The following is a 22,039-nucleotide window of genomic DNA, read 5'->3' on the forward strand; positions in this document are numbered from 1 at the left end:
ATAGAAACCATAGGAAAACTTCAAGAACTTCTTGGCCAATGTTACAGGTTAATTACATCTCAGTTTTAGAAACAAAAAGTTTAAAAAGGGGATACGGAAATTAAGATGAGTTGAGCACTAAGCTGTCTACAATAGGAGAGAGATTACTACTTCCATTTTCTAGATGAAAAAAATAAAAAGAAGTGAAAGTACCAGGACAAAAACCTGATGAATCCAGCTTCAACATTTCACACTCTTTCTACTATACCATAACCACAGAGCTCGGCGAATTGCCTATAAGCAGTTTTAGTTAGAAATGACTTCAGAGTGACTTCTAACACACATGCCAGTTAGAAGCTACGTAGGAATAACACACTAGCAACACAAGCCCTAGTGTTTGGAATAAACGGTTGCTTGGTTTACTTTATCCTTTTCTATGTACATACTCAATGTAACCCAGGTGGGCATCTGCCCAGTAGAGTAGATCATTGGTGTAATCAATGGTGATGCCATTGGGCCACTCTATCTTGGTAGAGATAATCACAGACTTATTCGTTCCATCCATGCCTACTCTCCCAATGTATGCTTGGTAAGCCCAGTCTGCCCAGTAGACATGCCTATTGGAAGAAACACAAAGGGTCAGTCCCTGAAGCCAAAAGAAGTCAGCAGCCAAAAGACATAGCTCTTCTCCAATTAGAGAAATAGAATTTATATTCTACAGAGTCTCTCAGAAAGGGAAGAAAAAAAAAAAAAAAACAGAAAATAATCTAAAAAGGAATGATGTATAGGAAATGCTCAAGAATGAACATGATTAACTGGGGATTTCAGTGGATTTGACATGTAGAGTCCAGGAAAGGTGGGTTTTTTGTTTTGTTTTGTTTTTTTTAACCATAATTTTCTCTGCATGCAACCAAAATAGGACTTGAAAAGTGAAATTGTGTGTCACGGCAAAGAAAACAGAACAGCTGATGAATATCATTTGAGTACACCATGCTTCTACCCATTATAACTAAACCATTTACCAGTTAGGAAAAGCAGAAGTCAAATCCCAGCAAGATATTGGCCTTGAGATAACTACGTGAACAGCCTTTTTGGTGACAGAGGCAGAATATGGGCATGAGAGAAGAGCCCAAGATTACAGGGAGACAATACCCATATTGCGGGTGAAGGGCAATTCCTCTGGGATGATCAAAGCAGAAGGTATTGTTGTCATCCACACAGTGCTCGGCCAACTTGCGGCGGTATCGACCATCAAGGTCAGAGACAGAGAGGCAATTCAGGTAGGCATCCACCCAATAGAGCTTTCTGAAATGGAGAGCCAGGAGTTACGAATACAGACGTTTTGCTTGTGAAACAGTATACAGTCAGCCACCGAATTTCCTATCCAAGCTATGGTGGAATCACAAAGATAGCTGTTAGAAGGCACTTTCCCCCACGAAAACAGGGGCATGCGGAAACAGGAAATTGACTTTCCTGCAAAGAAGCAACAGAAGATTCAAGAGTGAGCTACAATTCCCACTTTAAAGGGGTTGTCACATAGGGAATTCTGGGGCCACACCTCACACAAGGATTCTGACTTTACTTTCTTAATGCAGCATAAGCATCCCGCCCAGGCAATGTAAAGGCTTAGAGGAGTAAGGGTATGGAAGGGAGAGCAATTAGCAGTTTAAATGGTAGAGCCAAGGAAACAGACTTGTCTAAGTGAATTATTGAGACTGCACGAAGGAACTCTGAATTATGTCCACAAGCTTAGATTCAATTCTCTATTAAGATAAAAACATGGTTACAATACATTTTTTTAAACCATTTTAACTTTTAAAAGCTCCTCAGTATTTTCTTACCTGGCGACCCAGTCTACAGCCAGACTTTCTGCAGCTGGTAGTTTGTGGTTTATGACTGTCTCCCTGTTTGTCTTATTCAGAAACATTCTCTCAATGACTTTATTCTCTGTATCAATCCAATACAATCTCTTTTCTACTCGGTCAAAATCCAGGGCCACAGCATTGCCCAGCCCTTGCAAAATGAGGGAGTAAAAATGGCCATCTGTAGTGAGATTCCTCAAATAGTAACGGTTGCTAAAGATGAGATAGGGCTCGATGTTACTGTTCTGCCGGCAGCTCTTTCCATCTGGTTCTCGGATATAGCCTGGGGCACACTTACAGATGTAGGAGCCCATTACATTCTCACACTTCTGACTACAGACAAAGGGTGTCTCCTTGCATTCATCAATATCATCACAACTCCGTTTGTCAGACATAAGCTTATAACCAGGACGACAAGAACAGTAGAAACTGGTGAGGGTGTTGGTGCAGTTTTGGTCACAGCCACTGAGCCAAGGGTCATTGCACTCGTTAATGCCTGTAAGTAAAAGACAGGTATTAGAGAAGCTAAAATGTCCAAAACAGACCCACCAGAATGGTCCGAAGTCAAGCTTCCCACTGGACAGCCCACTTCTTAATGAATCATGCTAAAAGACAGACAATAGGGTCTTCTAAAGGCCACAGATATTCAAAAGTCCCTATTTTTCAACTTCCTCCCCAACTTAATCCTTTACCAGTGGTTTTAACAACTAATATAATGAACAAGCTTATATTTGACTTCTAATCCTACACCCGCCCATCTCCTTGTAACCAATAATTTAAAAAGTAACGTGGCAGGGGAGCGGAGAAAGAAGAGCAAAAGAAAAGAGTCTGGCCAGTGGTGTGCTGGTAAAACAGATCTCAGGGGTGGGGGGATGCTGTGATTTGTAGCATCTTCCATTTCGGCAGTGCGACTCTCATACCAGGGCCAATTTCAGGTTGCCAGGGTAACCTCACTGGACATGTTGCTGGGAAGAGATGCATACATTTGGCTCTCACAAGATAGGATGAGCCGCCCAGCAGTCCACTGGGTGTCCTCCTGGCTGGTCCTGTGACACATGGCCAAGCTTACCCAGAAACTATCTACACAGGGAAGAGAACATGTTCCTATTAATTCCCTATTTTATAAATGCTCAACTGGTTTACCCACAGAGGTTGACTCTCCCCTTCAATCACCTGAAGATGAAAATGAACAAGCAAAGGAATCCTAGCAGAGGGAGAGCTCAGACAAGTCATTTCAAGGGTTCACACTGTTTGTCCTTTTTACAGTGGTGTTAACTCCTAATGGTATGAATTTGCTCATCCTTTATTTTCAAATCACTGCCTAACTGATGAATTAGCCTAAAAATGTTTGTGTACTAACCTCATATACTAAGAAACACTTGCCTTTTGATAGACAAAAACAGTACTTTTCTGGGAATATTCTATTTAGAGGACAGACTAGAAAAGTCCCAGTGAGTCACAAAGGGTTGAGAATCCACGTTCGGTCTGTTTTCCTTTTCCCAAATCTTCTGTTATACTCACCACATCCTTTCTCATCACTGTTATCTAAACAGTCATCTAGGTGGTTGCAGACTTCCACCATATCGATGCAGTTCCCATTGTCACACTTGAACTGATGAGGGGGACACGTGGTCTCTGGAGTGTGGCACAGGTGCTCCAGCTCATCAGACCCATCTCTACAATCGTTTTCCCCATCACACATGTACTGCTTATAAATGCACAGCCCGTTCTGACAGGTAAACTGGTTCTCGCTGCAGGTGGGGTAGGAGCAGTTCCTCTCATCACTGTAGTCCCCACAGTCATTGCGCCGGTCACACCTGTGTAATGACACCGGGACCACTCTTGGAGAGGCAGACAAGTCTCAACTATCACCCACTTAGGGCTTTGCTACCTCCTCCATCTACCTGAGTGTCAAGCCAACCATTTCAGTAACAAGATCACCCATGTCCTTAGTTCCCTCACTCCCAGAATCGCTATCCACCCCACCAACCTCCAGCTCTAGAAGAATCTAATATTTAGCATTCCATATGATTTCCCCAGGTGCTGGTTGCTGCCATTAGAAATGTTGATCTAGAGATATTAAAAATCACTGCATTCATTTCTAAGCAGTTGACAAATTAATTAAACACAAATTTATAGTTTCTGTGTTTATCAGATCTATTCATCAGACAATGAGATGACTTCTGGGTACAGGCAATATCCTCAGCAGCCAGATGATATAAGTGCCCATACCCAAGTGAACATATATTATACATGATAAGATCATTATGTGGCCTTGGGCGCCTGGGTGGCTCAGTTGGTTGAGCAACTGCCTTCGGCTCAGGTCATGATCCTGGAGTCCCTGGATCGAGTCCCGCATCAGGCTCCCTGTTCAGCAGGGAGTCTGCTTCACCCTCTGACCCTCCCCCCTCTCTTGCTCTCTCTATCTCATTCTCTCTCTCTCAAAAGAAATAAAAAAAAAAAAAAGATCATTATGTGTCCTCTAAGAATGCATACCTTCCGATCGGAGTAATGTTTACATTGTCCTGTTCCTTCCATCTTTAATCACAATACCCTGCCACCTACCATGAGATGTGAGTAGTCATGGTGCTGGGAAAGAGGGAAAACTAGTAGGATAGCATGGGCTGTTGACCAAGGAACAAGGCATTTCCTAGTCCTATTTGGGGACCTAACACTCCCAGGCATCACAAGGACAATATAGTTCCCTGAAATTCTGTAAGCCAGACTGCTCTTTCTTCTCTACATTATTCCAAAATCCCCTGAAAATTATGATTACTGAAGGGGTTCCTGCTGACAGTAACAAAACATAAGTATAAAGGAATCATAGAATTCACAATATAGGAATTAAGTATAAAGGAATCTTGGATAAGGATTGGCAAAGCTCATGTTTGACAATTAATAAAAGGATTTACCATGGAAGGCACAGGTGCTGGAGGCAGAGCATTAAAAGATGTCAAGGTACCAAAGCTGAATGTGGTCAATTTTACCACTGATCTATGGTCAGGTCACTAAGCAGCAATGCCATCCACAAACCTAGGGTGCTGGCAAAGTGACTTATAACAAAATATGTGCATGTAACTGTAAAGAAAGTTGCGATCAGAGCAAGCTGGTTCAGCCCCATTTGGTCTCTGGGAGCTGTTTAACTCATTTCCAAATGATTTGAAACATCAATGCTTTCTTTCCTCTAGTTTAGATCCAACTCAAAAGGAAAAAAAAAAAAGTCAGTTAGAAAAGCAAATCAGGGCGCCTGGGTGGCTCAGATGGTTAAGCGTCTGCCTTCGGCTCAGGTCATGATCTCAGGGTCCTGGGATGGAGTCCCGCATCGGGCTTCCTGCTCCTTGGGAGCCTGCTTCTCCCTCTGCCTCTCTCTCTCTCTCTCTCTGTCTCTCATGAATAAATAAATAAAATCTTTAAAAAAATAAAAAATAAATAAAAAAAAAAAAGAAAAGCAAATCAGAAAGTTTTTGGACATAATTAACATCAATATTCCAGCAAGCTGCTCACAACTCAAGTCTTATCCAGGTTCTTCAGCAGCTTCAGTAATGAGCCAAGAGGAGCAAAGTCAGTAGGAAAAATGATCCCCTGTACCACCTACCAAATAGGGAAACATACATTCTGCCAAGCAAGCAGAAGTGCACATTAACAGGGCTCTAAGTAGCAGCTACTGGCACCCCAAGCAAACAGAATCTGGAGTTATTTTAGACCCTATAGCTCAGGTTTCCAGAGAAACAGTATTTTTTCTGTTCTGCCATAGCCCTTGGCTAAAGCAATTCAGAAAGCTCAGCCAAAACAAAACAAAACAAACAAAAAATGGGGTGAGAGAAAGGGAGAAGGTAGGAGGAAGGGAGGGAGGGAGGATGGAAGGGAAAAAGAAGGAACAAAGAAAGGAAAAGATGAAATCAGTAAAAGTCTGGTAGGATGGGCTAAGTCAGCTGCAAGTTCACAATAATCATGGAATAATGAAGAAAGAGCTCAGAAAGTTCAGAAAGGAAGTAGAGATAACCTAGAATCTGATAAAAATTAAGACCTGATACAGGTCTCTTCCGTAGCTCCTAAGGCTAGGTTTCCAGAACGTATTTCAAGCTGATGGTACTAAATATCTACTGAATTCAGCAGAACAAATAGCAGTAGAGCATACTAGAACCCTTGAGCAAGTAGGGAGAAAATACAGATAAGGATTTATGCGTTTTCCCTTACAAAAACTTATGATCTACAGGACACATCCCTATCAGTTAAATACAGACAAAGCAGAGTGAAATATGGTTTCACTACAAAAGGAGACAGCTGTGTCTCCAGACTGTCTCCAGAGTGTCAATACTACCACCAACAGCAGTGTCTGCTTGAGCTTCATCACTACCATTTTTTGGTCATAATGCCAAGTCCCTGTGCCTTCTGTAGCACTCACAGAACATGACGTAACCTTCTCTGCCTTCCTCAGGACTACCATCATGAACACACAGCTCTGCACCACACTGGATTCCAGCAGCACCACAGGGCCTGTGGAGGGGCTGCCTGCCCCTCAGCCAATGTCCCAGAAGCTCTGCTGCTTCATATAGCTTCTCCACGTCTTTCCTTAGCAGGCAATAAGCTGACAGGTCTTGTTGCTGTCAGTACGCATGTACGTCCTTTCACAGTCCTTGGCATGTGCACTATCTCTTCTTAGCTCCAGTTCTATGTGTCCAAGTGCCTGATACGTATTTCCACCGCAGAAAGTCCCACTACATCAAACTCACTGTCTGCCTGGAGCAAACTCCCTCCTGTGCTCCCCTACTTTTGTTAATGTTCTTGCTATGCCCCTAGTCCATCAGGATTGAAACCTCACATCATTTTTCTTCCCAACTTCCCTATATATCCAAATTTTTGCCAAGTGGGGATAGTGAGAAGGTGGGGCACCAAAAAAAAGGGATAAACCTTTGGAATGGCCCATTTGGAGAAAATGATAAGAAATCAAGCAACAGAATATTACAGGAGAGGTCCCCAAAACTGGCAGGCTGTGCACTAGATCTATTTGACCTGCAGTGTTCTTAGAATTTTAAATTTTGTTTCCAGCATTTAAAATCAGAATATTTAGGGGCACCTGGGTGGCTCAGTTGATTAAGCATCTGACTCTTGATTTCAGCTCAGGTCATGATCTCAGTTGTGAGATTTAGTCCCGCATCGGGCTCCATGCTGAGCATGGAGCCTGCTTAAGATTCTCTCCCTCTCCATCTGTCCCTCCACTTCTCCTCCCCTCCCCGGTCTCCCTCAAAAAAATAAAAAATAAATAATAAATAAAATCAGAGTATTTAATATGAAAATCCAGATTTCCATTTCTCTCAAAATAGAACAGCGCTCCTGTGCAATGTTGAACGGCATTCATATCTCTTAGCTAGAACATGCTCTCTCAGTTCACCTCACCTGCTTCTCCCCATTGTCTCACTGGCTCTAAGCCTAAGCGCCAAGCTCCATTTATGATCATGCTTGTACTGTTATTTTTCTTATAGCAAAGAGAAAAAAATGAAGTATATCTTGTATCCATGCCTCTACTCCAAGTAGAAAACCAAGAGTGTCACCTGCTTCAAGAAATAATTTTCTTATATCAAGCACACCTCATTCATCTCCGTGGCCCTCTGTGCAAGGTTACATTATGCCTTGCATGAGCCATAAGCCCTTTTACCATCATGGGCCTTCTCCTCCACGAACATATTAAAAATTGTATTTAATGATCACATTGATATAAAGGCAGATATATTAATATTATATATTAAAATACTCTCTTTGATCTAAACTTTCTCATTTCCATAGGCCACTAAAAGTACAATGGATCCTAGGCATTGTGGCCACCATGCCTAATGGATAGGTTAGCCCTGCCCCTGTGGATATTTGAGGTTACTGGGAAATTTTTTAAGCCCCAATTCACCTGTATGAGTGTGGGACACACAATCCATTACTACAGGTGAAATCATTTCCAGAGCAAGATCTCCTGGTGCAATTCTGATGCTCATCATAGCCATCGGTACAATCCGCATCACCATCACAGACCCAGGATTGGGGAATGCACTTCCTGGATGGAGGCACATTATTTGCACAGAGAAACTCAGAACTTGAGCAGTTGTGACTGTCTGAAACCCAAAGCACACAAGAAACAGAAACCACATGAAAACTCAGGCTAGTAGTCAAATTCATTCTGAACCATTTCCCTTGCTTTACATTACTTAATAGTCTGAGGGATGAAAGGAAATTAGAGTACAACAGGTAGACAAATCGCATTATTATCATAATAACAGATTATAATAAAAAATACCTTCAAAATTCCATTTTAATTGCTCTGGACCTTGGAAGTAAGAAATAAACATAATAGAACACCTCACTTAGGGGCGCCTGGGCGGCTCAGTCCTTAAGCAGGAAGCCTGCTTCTCCCTCTCCCGCTCACCCTGCTTGTGTTCCCTCTCTCGCTGTCTCTCTGTCAAATAAATAAATAAAATCTTAAAAAAAAAAACCCTCACCTAGTTTTCCATAAAATTAATGTAAAATCATATTTTTCCCTTAGAGCTTCAGAAAACAACTCCCGTTTTGTTATTTGTATACCAAAAATGCCTTATACTTGGTAAAAATTTTTGGTTAACAAAGTGTAATCACAAAAACACAATGTGCGATAGGTATTTTTATGCCAATTCTACAGATAAAAACTGAAGCTCAAACTAGGTGTTTCCAAGTCACAGAACTTTCTAAAGACCTAGGGCTTCAAACGTAGGTCTTTTTTCTCCAAATTTAGGCTTTTCAACTACATTACAGCTACCACCCAAGTAGAATTAGGACACATAGGAGGGGAATATGGCAACAAGACTTGTCAGAAACCATGACAGTGTTAGGAAAGAGATGAGATGCTAACATATCATCATGAATGCCTGCAGAATAAAAGAACTGGCATTTTATCCAATCTCATTGTGGATGAACGGGAGACAAGAGAGGGGGTGTCTTGGTGAGGGGAGGTGGGAGAAGTATAGTCTGTGTTTGTGCAGCTGCCAACTACCCATTTCAATTTGGCGTACATGTGGAACTACAGACAGCCACCAAAGTCAATGACATATGGGGCTACAGTGAAATGCACACATCAGGGAGCCATTGTTTTTATTGCTGACCTTGGAAAGACACTCTTCTAAGACATCTTAGCTAAGAGTTCCATGCTCTGTTGGTAATGGAGAATGGTGTTCCATGGTCTGGTCCACAAACCACTCAAAAGGAAGAGCCCACCCTCTACCTATTCCTCGAAATAACAGCAATAAGGCACGAGATGAAACTGGAGGCACAGTTAATCGCTACACTGTTTAAAGGGGCTATTAAGCTTGGCCAATTGAGTTCTCTTTATCTGCTCCAGAAGTGTAGGACATTATCTGTTAGCTAAATGCAAGAGAAAGACAATAAACATTAAAATCATTTTTTATCAGATTTTAAAGTGTTTAAGTGGATGCTATCAAACAATTTTGGAGTGGAAAAATAAAGGTAACATTTTATCAGCATGCAATCAATTAAAGAGGAATCTGCCTGACAGTCATACTCTCCAAAGGCACAAAAATCATCTCCCGAGTTTCCTTGGAATGTCACTCTGCAGAGGAATGAATGGTTTCTCTTACCACAGTGGTGCCTTTCATCCTCATCACTCATGTCCCCGCAGTCATTATCCCCATCACAGATCCATTCCCTTCGAATGCACCTCCCACTGTCACACTTGAACTCGTTACTTAAGCATGTTGCTTCAAGGTACTCTGAGAAAAGATAAAAAACAAGTCTCAGGGAAAAAAGTGGTTTGCAGTCCAAAAAATCTTAGGAGAAGCCTGCTATTGCATGGGCTGTCTAAAAAACCTCACTCAGAGCATTAGCTAGCTATGTACAGCTATGCTGGGTCCTCCAAGGAGGCTGGTCCCAGGGACCAGTGGTCGGAGACTGAAGTAGTTGATTGATGGTGCAAAGCCCTCATTATTTTTGTTACTAGGATGTGATTTGGTATTTCTTTATAGGTATGATAGAGAAATAATAGTCTTTTCCCAAGAGGGTATAAATTACTATTTCATTTTTAAGTCTATTTTTCATCCCAAAACATTTTATTTGATGCAATCTATCCCCCCAGTATGCCTGATCCCCATTTCCCTGCTCTCTTTTTGCTTTTTTCCATAGCACTTACCACATTTCAACATGCTATACAATTTACTATCTGTTTTGTTGCCTGTGTCCCCTCACTAGAATATAAGCCCCATATAGACAGGGATCTTTGACTTATTCACTGATATAGCCCCAAAGTGCCTAGAATGTAAGTGCTCAATATATATTTGTTGAATTAAACTGATAAGACACCCTTATGCTTTAAATTAGTCATCACTGACTCAAATTCTTTCCTCATAACCCCACATGTCCTTATCAACTATTTGTCATAGGCCCATACACACAGTGTCCCCTCAAAATTAACCTCAGGCAAAAGTAAATTAAATTTTAACCATTAAAAATACAACACAGTAATACCAGGAAGGAGAAACATTTCTCCTTTCACAAGCTGCTAAGAAAGGAGTGTGTATCACCACAACCTTTTTTAAGAGACATAGCCCTTCTAACATAAAAATACCACTTCTAGAAATCTAGCCGCCTAGAACAATCTTCCCACATATGCACAAAGAGGTTTCTAAAAGGAAGTTTGTTTAAATAAATAAATAAATAAATAGGTGTTCATTCCAGCATAATTTTTCATAGTGAAAAAATGAAAACAACCTAAACATCCATCAGTTAGGAAAAGGAAAAGACACTTGGGCCGTCCATACGTCAGAGTAATATTCAGCAGTGCAAAGGAATATGTAGATCTGTGTTCGCTAACACGCGGACAAGTGTTGTTAAGCTGAAAGGGGCAAAATTGCAGAAAAATATGTATAGTAAGGTAGCTATTTGTGTTTTAAAATCTACATATTAGGATATACAGAAAAAGGTAAGGAAAACACACTCATCCTTCACATTGATCATCTCTGGGGAGTGAGATTAGAGAAGGCTGAGAAAATGGAAATTTTGCTTTTTTGTATACATTTTATGACTTCTTTAAAATAATACTCCTTCATATTATGAGAATGTACTCATAAATATGACAGGCAGTTGGTTACCACTTACTGACTTTGGTTCCCAAGGAGGAGTTTAGAAACTATACTTACTCTTCACATATTTGAACCAATCATTCATATGTTGAAACCGAGCTCTAACACTATTCGACTCACTTAACAGTTATGTATTTCCATTATAGATCCTCAAAACTCTACATGTCCTTTGCTGTCTACAAAACTTTCAGTATTGGGGAAAAAGAACTTGGCAAAGAGCTTCAAATACCACTCTCCTGAGAGAGACTAGGGATAGAAAATAGTCTAAATTCAGTTGTAAAACTATAAAAATGGTACTAAGAAAATACCCCCCCAAATAAAAAGGTTTTTATATAATGATTGTTTTGCAGATGATTATATTACAGTGGAGGAAAAATAAAAGCCATCTAAATGCTTAAAATAGAGGCAGTTAACTCAAAGATAATACAACCACTCAATGGAATATTATACTGCCATTAAAAAGGAGTATGAAGACTGCATAACAAGGGTCAGCAAACTTTCTCTTAACCAGATGGCAAGTGTTTTGGGCTTATAGGATATACGTTCTCTGTCTCTCCTACCTCACACTGCCACGGTAGCACAAAAGTAGTCATAGACGGTATGCTGCTGCATTTTAATAAAACTTTATAAAGACAGGCAGCTGGCCATGGCCATAGTTTGCAGACTGATTTATTAACATAAAAAAGCAGTGACAGTTATGTTTAAAAAAAAAAGTGCATGGATATAGATTAGAACTTGTAAAGGTTAACAGCAGCCTCCAAATACAAACAGGTACTAGTGCCTCCAGGAATACAACCAGAGGGTCCCTGCAACTTCTTGAGAAACTCAGATGGCCACGGGACCTTCCCTCATAAGCTGGTACACAGACCAGGCGGAGGATGTGTGCCCATAAAATGCCCCATCCCCATATATACGATCATTCCAATCACTTTTGAATCCTCCAAAAGCCTTGTGGGCCAGAACTCAACCTAATTCAGAAATTCCAATTCACAGTCAATTAAAATTAACTGAGTTCTACAAGCCAGGCACAGTATTAGGTACATCACCAACAAAATCTCATTTCATGGGCATCGGTCGGCAGCCTCCATACGCTGATCCCTCCCCACACGAACAGGTTTTCAATGGCTGTCTGCTGAGTGGTTTCATCCTCTTAGCTGACAACAGGAGCAGGAGCACAAAGAGTGGGCAGCCGTGATCCCAGTCTGTATTTGGAAGTAGTGGAACAGTTTCTCTAGCTGCATTGTAACGCTTGTCATGCTTGCTTACTCTCTTACCGCAACTGGCAGGTTCATCAGAGCCATCAGGACAATCTCCTTCCTCATCACAGTACCAGTGTCTAGGGATACAACGTCCAGATGTGCAGGGAAACTCGTCACTGCTGCACGTGTGAGAAGCTGAGGACGGAGGTAAAACCCGGGAGTAAAACACAAGCTTGTTCCCATCAGTCTTAACCATCTGCCCATCTCTCTGAACTAGGTAACCGGTGCCAGGGAAGGAAGACTGAGGCCTGGGAAAAGGGTTTTATATAAGCTTTCCATGGGGACGAAGGGGTGGGTGGGGGAGAGAAGGAAGACAATACTGTTCCAGTTTTCCAGAATTTTTCTTTCTAGATTCTAGAAGCCCAACAATAAATTGTATTTGTTAGAAATATCAAAGAAATATCTTTTTGAGGGGCGCCTGGGTGGCTCAGTCGTTAAACGTCTGCCTTCGGCTCAGGTCATGATCCCAGGGTCCTGGGATCGAGCCCCGCATCGGGCTCCCTGCTCAGCGGGAAGCCTGCTTCTCCCTCTCCCACTTCTCTGCTTGTGTTCCCTCTCTCGCTGTCTCCCTGTCAAATAAATAAATAAAATCTTAAAAAAAAAAAAGAAATATCTTTTTGATACATGAAACCACAAGTTATGGATAAGAAGACTTGGCTCTATGTTGTCTGCTATAACCTAAAAATAATAAATAAATTCTATGGAAATATTAAAAACAACATACAGCCATATCTGAGCTCAGCCCACATGGTTCTAAAAAGACAGTTGTGCTCTTATTCATCCTTGTGATACGGGATTCTTCTTTGAGTAAATGACACTACCTATGTTTGAATACTGATTCTTGTCTCACGTAATTTTAGGTAGCTCTGGGTCAGATGTATTTTCTAAATTGTTATGTGGGTACAAACTAGAATCAAGTCTTATACTTCTTCTGGTCTATAAGGCCCCTTGCTTTGGCCCAAGATATCTGACGATTTTCCAGGGGTAAAACTGATAAGGAAGCAGAGGTCCCTGAAAGGTCAGTGCTGTCTCTTATCTCTATGTCCCTATCTGATGGCTGCATCCTGAATTCTGCTTCTTCCTGCTGCTGCTGTTACAAGTGATGCCTGTTCTTGGCCTATACCCTTCTCTGGTGATAATTATGAAATTCTTAAATTATGCACCTATTATACTAATAGCCTCAACGTTATCGAGCTTAAGAAAGGCCTTTTAGGTGCTTTTAATTCGATCTATAAATACAGGAAAATGCCTGACTGAACCAAATTGCTAAATATGAAATAAAAGTTTCTGAAATTCAAGCATATTAAAAAAATAGAAGAGTTCTTTCAGTTCCTAATGGTAACTATAACCATATTAAGAGTAAATATAAGGGCTTGACAAGCAAATTCTGCCTGGGGTTCCTGAAGACAAAAGGCCCGCGACTTTGGGCAAAATGACTTTGCAGTTATAAAAGGCCAGGTATCAGAGCAGGTCTCTGGAAGAAATATTTGGAGTGGGGGATCCATCCAGAGAACAGAGAGAGGGGCTGCTTATGCTCCTCTAATCACATCCTAAAGTAACTGCCTACTGCATCTACTTATCCAGCCAACTTGAGGTGACAAGCAGCCCAAACACCTGGGCCATCTATCTGTGTATTAGCTCCAGACATGCATCCCTGGAGCCACAGAAAGAACAGCATGTTTCTCTTACCACAGAAAATGGGGCTTTCATCACTCATGTCTCCACAGTCATTGTCTTCATCACACAAGTAAAAATGAGGAATGCAAATGTTTGTCGTCTGACATTTTACATATCCGGGCTGGCAGGTGCGATCAGCTTGGAAAAGACAGCAGATAAACATTTGGAACAGATCCACCACATATACAGAGCACTACAAATGTCCATGCTAACAAAGCTACTGGACTCAAAATATGTTTAAAGCTCTCACAGAGGCATCATCCACGACAGTTATTTTTCACCATCACTTCTAAAGTAAAAAGAGCTATTTCCAGCTGATGGGGAGGCGGAGGGGAGAGCATGCTTACTTTGTAGTTTAAGTCGTCTATTTTAATTATTTAATAGCACCACCAAGAGTCCCAACTCTTGGTTAAATAAACTATGGTATATCCACATAATGGAGTAGTATGTAGCTATAAAAAGGAATGAAGAAGATCTCTATACATTGATAAGGAATGACGGTATGATCTCCAGCATATATTGTTAACAGAAAGAAAGCAAGATTCAAAACCACAGGCTATCTTTTGTGTGAGAAAAACAATATGAATGTGAGTGTGTGTGTGTGTGTGTGTGTCAAGAGAGAGAGATGCTTATATTAAAAAACAATAATGAATCTCTCCTCCAGCCATCCAAGATGTTAAAAAGAAAGAAGGCTAAGGGGAAGAAGGTGGTCCCGGCCCCTTCTGTGAAAAAGCAGGAGGCCAAGAAGGTAGTCATTCCCCTGTCTAAGAAAAGGCCCAAGATTTTGGCATCGGACGGGACATCCAGCCCCAAAGAGACCTCACTAACTTTGTCAAATGGCCCGGCTACATCCGGCTACAGCAGCAAAGGGCTAGTCTCCATAAACGTCTGAAAGTGCCTCCCTCAACTACCCGCTTCATGCGGGCCTTGGACTCCAAAGCAGCTTCTCAACTGCTTAAGCTGCCCCATAAATACAGACCAGAGACAAAGCAAGGGAAGAAGCAGAGAACGTTGGCCCAGGCTGAGAGAAAGCTGCTGGCGAAGGGGATGTCCCCACTAGCCACTAGGAGGCCGCCTGTCCTAGGAGCTGGGGTTAATACTGTCACCACCTTGGTGGAAAACAAGAAGCCTCAGCTGGTAGTGACTGCACATGCTCTGGACCCAACTGAGCTGGTTGTCTTCCTGCCCGCCCTGTAGTGTAACATGAGGGCTCCCTACTGCATTATCAAGGGCAAGGCCAGGCTGGGACATCTGGGGCACAGGAAGACCTGCTCCACTGTCACCTTCACACAGGTCAACTCGGAAGACAAAGGAGCTCTGACTAAGCTAGTGGAAGCTATCAGGACCAATTACAATGACAGATATGAGGACATCCATGGTCACTAGGGAAGCAATGACCTGGGTCCAAAGTCGGTGGCTCCCACTGTCAAGTTGGAAAAGGCAAAGGCTAAGGGACTGGCCACCAAAGTGGGCTAAAGTGAACGCTGTTGAATTTTCTGCACATAAAAGTAATAAAAAGTTCTCTTTCAGCTAGTGTCAAAGAAATAATGAAAAAATAATGACAGTTGTCATACCTATGGATAGATTAAGAATAGTTTGGAGTGAGTGGGATGGAGAAGACAGGGAGAAAAGACTGCTGTGAATATACCTCATTATGTAATTTTGACTATGGAACCATGTACATTATTTTGTATAAATAAAAATGATGAAATAAAAATGGAAAAAGGAAAGCAATTCCTAATATTTGGAAATAGTAACAGAAGCAAATACTACATCAGGTTAATAGCATAACCATTCAGAGAAAAAAAAAAAATCAAGTGACTTTAAAACCAGTATTTTGACTACATAGCAGGACATAATCTAAGAACAAGAGGGACCTAAAAATCTTAAATTATGATTAGTAGATTTATTGGTAGTACTATTACTTGTGTGGTTATTCTTAAATAGGCATTTTGAAATTATGGTAAAATAAAGCAAATAAGTAAATATGTAAATGTCATCAGAAACCAATATTTTAAGCATAAGAGAGACAGGATTATATAATCTATGTAAAAAAATCATAATCTTAAATTAAAATGGGAAAAACCAATATAAACTTTTTCCTTAAAAATTGTATTTCCTAGCTCTATACGTTAAAAAGCCCTGGAAGCAATTAAGAGCCAAATAGAAATGGGAAACTTGACACTGTGGTAATCTCTAAATCCACAAAAGGAATGAGCTCTCTTTCCAGGTCTGAGACAGGAAATGGACCGAATGGGCCGTGTCAAAATAACAGAGGAGCCAACTTAACAGAGCTCCCACTGGCCTAAGATAAGGAAGTTGAGCGCCAAAAACATTAAATGACTTTACTGCGCTAAAATTCATCAAATATGTAAAAATCCATCAGTCTAATACTAAAAGCAAACAAAACAAAAAATTAGTGTTCACTGGTCACCAACTCATTACTATGGAAACTAACAAAGGGAAAGAAGCAAGCATTTATCCTACAGACTTATACTTCAGGTTAACAAAATAGTTGATAAGGAAAATTTCTTCTTTATGGAACTTTACCTAATGTATGTAGAATAAATAATAGAATTTTTAAATGCTTATTTTGTAACCCTTAAAGAAATAATGGATTTATAGAACAACCATCCATGTATGCTAAAACCACTGGGTAGCAGGTTGATGGGAAGTGCTTAAGGGAAGATTCAGGCTGACTTCTAAATCCACTAATTAATTTTATCATGACTTAAATTGGAACAATCAAGTATTACTTGCTTCATGATGTGATGCAACAGGAAATACACAGTTCCATCTATGGAAAATTCTTACTCAAAGAATTGAACCTAATGTAATCATACCTCTAGGTACAAATTCCAGTTAATAGGATATAAGAGGGACAAAATAAACGGCTCAACTGAGCAATTAGTCAAACAAATCAATGGCATGAAGAAAATGGGCACTGCTGAGGCATAAAAGAGATTAAAGAGTTATAATAATCAAAATCCATGTGTAGACTTTGTCAGAATGCTAATTTGAACAGAGCAACTGCATAAAGACATTTTGGGAATAATGATAAAATTTGCATACGGATTGAGGATTCAAGTATTGTCAGTTTTGCCAGGCATCATTATGGTATGGTAGTTAGTTTTCAAAATGTCTTCACAAATGACATGCATGTCTGAGAGTTGCCTTATAATATTCAAGAGGGGGAAAGGTCAGGGGAAATGGATGAAACAGACCGGCCACTTGTTGATAAAATACTGAAGTTGGGTAATGGATAGATACATTTTACTATTCTTTCTACTTTGGTGTGTGTTTGAAATTTTCCATAAGAAAGAGTTCTTTTTTTAAAAGGCATATCCAAATAAATGTTGTATGTAACTCCACCTACAAAAGCAGCAGAGCATGTAGATATATCCAAACTGAAAATATATTTGAATTTACACACTGCTCTTTTCTTTTCCCTTGATGCTAAAGAGCAAATCCCAGAAATTTTGGAAAAATCAATAAAAACAATTTACCAGAAAAATGAAAGAAAGAAATCATTTCAGTCAACAGCACACTGTATAGCTTTGTGCATAACAAACATTAACCACAACACATCTAGGCAATAGTTTGTCAGTAACTACTGGTAAAGTTTTAAAACAATCAAAAGTTTTATGAAGTGAATTTTTCGTCTGACAGATAATGTAAACCAAGGATAAAATATTTGAGGTTAAAATATTCAATGGTCGTGTGGGTCCATACATTTAGGTGAATGATTCAAATACATTAGATTTGTTTTTAAAAACCATTTAGCAGAATATATTAAAATGAAATTCATGTTCTAGATGAATACTTAGGGTTTTTTGGGTTTTTTTTTCAGAAAGCCTTTGTTTCTACGTAAGAATTATCTCCCATGAGGTAAAGGAGACTCCAAAAAACAGAACATAAAAAACAAAAAACAAACAAAAAAAGATTTCAGCACAGTAAGTACTTGGTTTAAGCACAATAAGTACTTGATGAACTTACAGCAATTTTTCTCATCTGAGGTGTCATTATCATGGCAGTTGTTAATGCCATTGCAGACAAACTGAAGAGGAATGCACCTTCTGTTAGTGCAGGTGAACTCCACAGTGGCGTTACAGTCCCTGAACAGGCACCCTGCCTCATCGCTGTTATCACCACAGTCGTTGTAGTGGTCACAGCGGTAATGATACTGGACGCATCGCCCATTGGCGCAGGTGAAGGCTGTCGGGTGGCAGGTGTGAAACGCTAAGAGGAAGAAGACACATGGAAGAGACTTCGTGATTAAAGCATCCTCCTAGTTTCTAAAAAAAGCAAAAATGGCTGCAAAACGGACTGCGTGCAAATGAGATAAACTTTAAATTAGATTAAACAAAATACGTTTACTTTTCTTTTTTTTTTTTTTAAAGATTTTATTTATTTATTTGAGAGAGAGAGCACATGAGAGGGGGGAGGGTCAGAGGAAGAAGCAGACTCCCTGCCGAGCAGGGAGCCCGATGCGGGACTCGATCCCGGGACTCCAGGATCATGACCTGAGCCGAAGGCAGTCGCTTAACCAACTGAGCCACCCAGGCGCCCCCATTTACTTTTCTTCAGTAAATTAAGTATTTTAGGCGAATGTCAGAGTCGCTTCACTTCTCTACCATCTCAATTTAGAATTTTATCCCAATCCCAGAAAAGCATGCAAATACAATTTCTTTGGGGAAAATAAAGCTCTTAGCCCCTACACAGTCTATCGGAAAAATGTCGCTAACTGCTAGTGTTTTCCTCACCCCATCCAGATGGAAGCTGAATACTGAGTGATTTCAATAAATTACGAATGATCCTTCTGCCATGAAAATTAATAAAATGGTAACAATCACCTATTAGAGCTCCTAGTTCCATGCTAAGTCATGCTGGACATGCACCAAGCCCCATGCTGTGCTTTTTTATATATTGTTTCCCTCACTCCTCACAAAAATCCTAGTAACAGCTCCACCTAACAGATGAGGTATCTGAGGCTCAGATAGGTTAGGTCACTTTCCCATGGCTGCACAGACCGAAACGGCATAGCTAGGATTTTAATCCTGTACCTTTGCTCTTAACCACTACAGAGGTGCTTTCTAATAAAGCATCATACACTACTCCCTGGCATGTATATCAGCTTATACGTGATTTAACACTCTGCGTTCTCGGACTAAATGTTTTCGGTTCTAACAGGACACATAGGCACAAAATTCACACGATTCACACACAGCAGGATTCTGTACCCAACACTTGGCGTGAAGACAGGTTTACCGCCTGACAAAAGCTCCAAGAGTCCAACTCACCACACACACTTTCCAGCTCATCACTGCCATCACCACAGTCATTATCGTTGTCACATTTCCATTGCTCTGAGATGCAGTGCCCATTGAGGCAGGTGAACTTGGAACTGTCACACCGCGTACCATTGTCCACGATGCAATGCTTTTTGTTGTTGGCCAGATACCAGTGGCCCTCATGTGGGCACTGGCACTCAGCACCATTTGGACCTGCAAAAGAAGTTGGCCCAAAAAGCAAAAGATCTGTGGAGCAACCATTCATAGTCTCTCTTCCAGAACAGCAGTGGCAGTATTTCTCTATTAAAGGTACTCTAAGACAAGCCATAGAAACGCTTCCCATCAGCCTCTCAACTATACTCTGCGTCATTTTTCCATGAAGACCAACCACCAACTCCAATAAATGTGGCTAATTCACCCTAAATTAACAACTAGCTCTTGCCTACACTGAAACAAAAGAAATGATTCTCCCTTCTTAGCAGCATCTGTAAAGCAATGCAATACTATCAAAAGATACATCTTCCTGGGACTCTGTTGCTATCTATAAAGCACTCTCTGAAATACATAGTATCACACTGAAAATAAGAGAACTATTTCAAGCTATAAATAGTACCTCCCAGGTGGAAGAACTAGATCCTTTCGTATGGGAGGTAAGCTCATTGATGGAATTTCTATTCAGGTCATGAAGTTTGGCAGCCAAAGACCCCATCTTTCTTTCTACTTCCACCAAGCTTGAGTTAAAATTGCCTTCATAAGAGGGCTCCATAGCAAATAGAAAAGAAACCTGTCAAAGTCTTCCTCTACACCTACAAACTCCTAAATCTATTTTATGAATTACCCTAAAATCAAAGAGAATTTGGATTTTTTTTTTCCCTGTTAGAGCTGAATATCCCTCAGCCTTCCCTACCAATCATCATCATTATTACTCTACATGATTCAATCCTCATGGGCAACGCCTTACCTGGTGCACAAATATGGCTGCAGCCTCCATTAAACTCGCTGCAAGGATTGCTACACTGTTGCTGATGGTTCTTCACGACAACGCGGATACCATTAGGCCGGAAGGGAAAACTCATGGTCATTGCCATCTGACCTGACCCATCATATTTGTTAGCTCGGTAAATTTTTTTCGTGTTCCAGTCAGTCCAATAAATATACTGGCCATAGAGAGTCAAGCTAAAAGGATGAAAGACTGTGTTGACAATGACCTCACGCTGTGTGCCCGTTAGAGTGCTGCGTTCAATCTTCTGCCTAAAGTGAAGTAAAAAAGAAAATGTTGGAATCCAGAAAGAGTTAAGTGCCTCAAATGGCAGCCCAATGCCTGGGCCTAACCGTTCCTTTATACAAACCCCCAGCTTTCCTTTCAAAAGCAGCATATGGCTGATGATGGGAGGTCTTCATTTGCTTATGAAACAATGGCCTGCAAAAATCATTGATTTCCGAATATTAATAGAACCTATAAGTAATCCTACAAAGGGTACCAGACCAAAATTAGAAAATGGAGAGTGTTATGAAATAATACACACAATGCATGGAACTCAGTGTTTGGCACACAGTAGTCAATAAAATGTGAATTACTTTTTCCTTCCCACTCCCCTAATGACCTTCTTGATTTGTCATTTACCCAGTACCTCGAGGTATTTACCTATAATGACCCAAATTTAGACACTAAACATCATTGCTTGCTTCAAATGAGAAGATAAAGATGAGATTGTTAGGTGCTGTGTCACAAGCAGAAGACAAAAATCTTAAGAAAATAAGCAAAGTAGTTAAGATTCCTGACATGGAGACACCAGCAATAATAAATGAAATCATCTCATCTTTTCAACTATTCCATTAGGATGACTGGAATGTGAGTAACTTCGGGGCTACTTGAAGAAGTTACGTGTAAAATTAGAGTTGACAAAAGTTTATAAGGAAAACACTATGAAATTGGCTGAGAAAAACCTATTTGAGAAGATGACCAATAGTCAAAGACTAAAGGAAAATGTTTTTAACTGAAGGCTAAAGCCCAGAGGAAACTTAATATCAATGTGCATTTAAAAGTTATCCACATTTTATGTTAGTGTCATGGGGCCTGGAGATTATAAATTGAGTGATTACATTTGTAATTATAATTGAAATTAACTCATCTAGTAATGTATCTTTAGATGCCTTCAGTTCATAATTACTCAATCTCATGATAGATCAATTTTGACAGGTACATTTACCAAGCTAGAATATAGTTCATAAAACTACGATCCTACATTTTTGGCCCTATCTATTTGGCATATTTATATTTTCATCACGTTATGCAAATCCCTCCTCTGAAAGTGAAAGCAGGAACTCTCCTTATCAACACCCACAAAAAATAATGAAAGAACGTACAGACTGGCATCTGCCCAGTAGAGAAGGTCATTCTCATGGTCCAGAGTGAGCCCATTGGGCCAGACCAGGCTGCTGTTCACAATAGGTACCCGGAAATTTCCTCCCAGTGTGGCTCTCTCAATTTTGGCATTAGTACCCCAGTCAGTCCAGTACATGTACCTAGTCATCCAAAAGGAGTCATAATTAATGCACCACAAGGAACATCATAATACCTTTTCGTTAAAAAATGGCAGCCTTCTTTAACTGCAAATCTCATATTAATATGGCAAATGAAACCCACTCCATTCTCACCTACACCCACTTGCCCAAAAGGGCTTTACTGAGTGAGAGCATTAATTCCTAGTATACAGCCAACCTTTCTAACAACAATAGGAGTTACTTCCCCTTCAAAATTACTCGTATTTTTTCACTCTTGAATATATGGCTACAGAGTTTCAAGCCCATGAAATGTTGGCTGTCTATGAACATAACCTAATTTCAGGCCGCAATCCTTC

At 40.4% G+C, this 22,039-nt stretch overlaps 1 protein-coding gene and 1 pseudogene across 1 annotated transcript in view; one reads left to right on the top strand and one right to left on the bottom strand.

The window, feature by feature from the left end:
• LRP2 (LDL receptor related protein 2) overlaps positions 1-22,039 on the bottom strand; it is a 173,149-nt gene that overhangs the window by 47,068 nt on the left and 104,042 nt on the right. Inside the window, exons 41-52 of the mRNA XM_064585822.1 lie at positions 21,546-21,704; positions 20,140-20,429; positions 19,188-19,391; positions 17,884-18,126; positions 13,900-14,025; positions 12,226-12,345; positions 9,455-9,586; positions 7,741-7,942; positions 3,363-3,658; positions 1,821-2,337; positions 1,132-1,284; positions 426-596 (exon numbers count right to left, since the gene is read on the bottom strand). Coding sequence (XP_064441892.1) covers positions 426-596; positions 1,132-1,284; positions 1,821-2,337; positions 3,363-3,658; positions 7,741-7,942; positions 9,455-9,586; positions 12,226-12,345; positions 13,900-14,025; positions 17,884-18,126; positions 19,188-19,391; positions 20,140-20,429; positions 21,546-21,704 — 2,613 coding nt within the window. The remainder of the gene's footprint in view (positions 1-425; positions 597-1,131; positions 1,285-1,820; positions 2,338-3,362; positions 3,659-7,740; positions 7,943-9,454; positions 9,587-12,225; positions 12,346-13,899; positions 14,026-17,883; positions 18,127-19,187; positions 19,392-20,139; positions 20,430-21,545; positions 21,705-22,039) is intronic.
• LOC123839324 (large ribosomal subunit protein eL8-like) lies at positions 14,555-15,363 on the top strand (annotated as a pseudogene).

This window comes from Mirounga angustirostris, unplaced genomic scaffold (assembly GCF_029215605.1).
Source record: "Mirounga angustirostris isolate CCGP_5_RB_7025 unplaced genomic scaffold, mMirAng1.0.hap1 SCAF_3, whole genome shotgun sequence".
Classification (NCBI taxonomy): Eukaryota; Metazoa; Chordata; class Mammalia; order Carnivora; family Phocidae; genus Mirounga; species Mirounga angustirostris.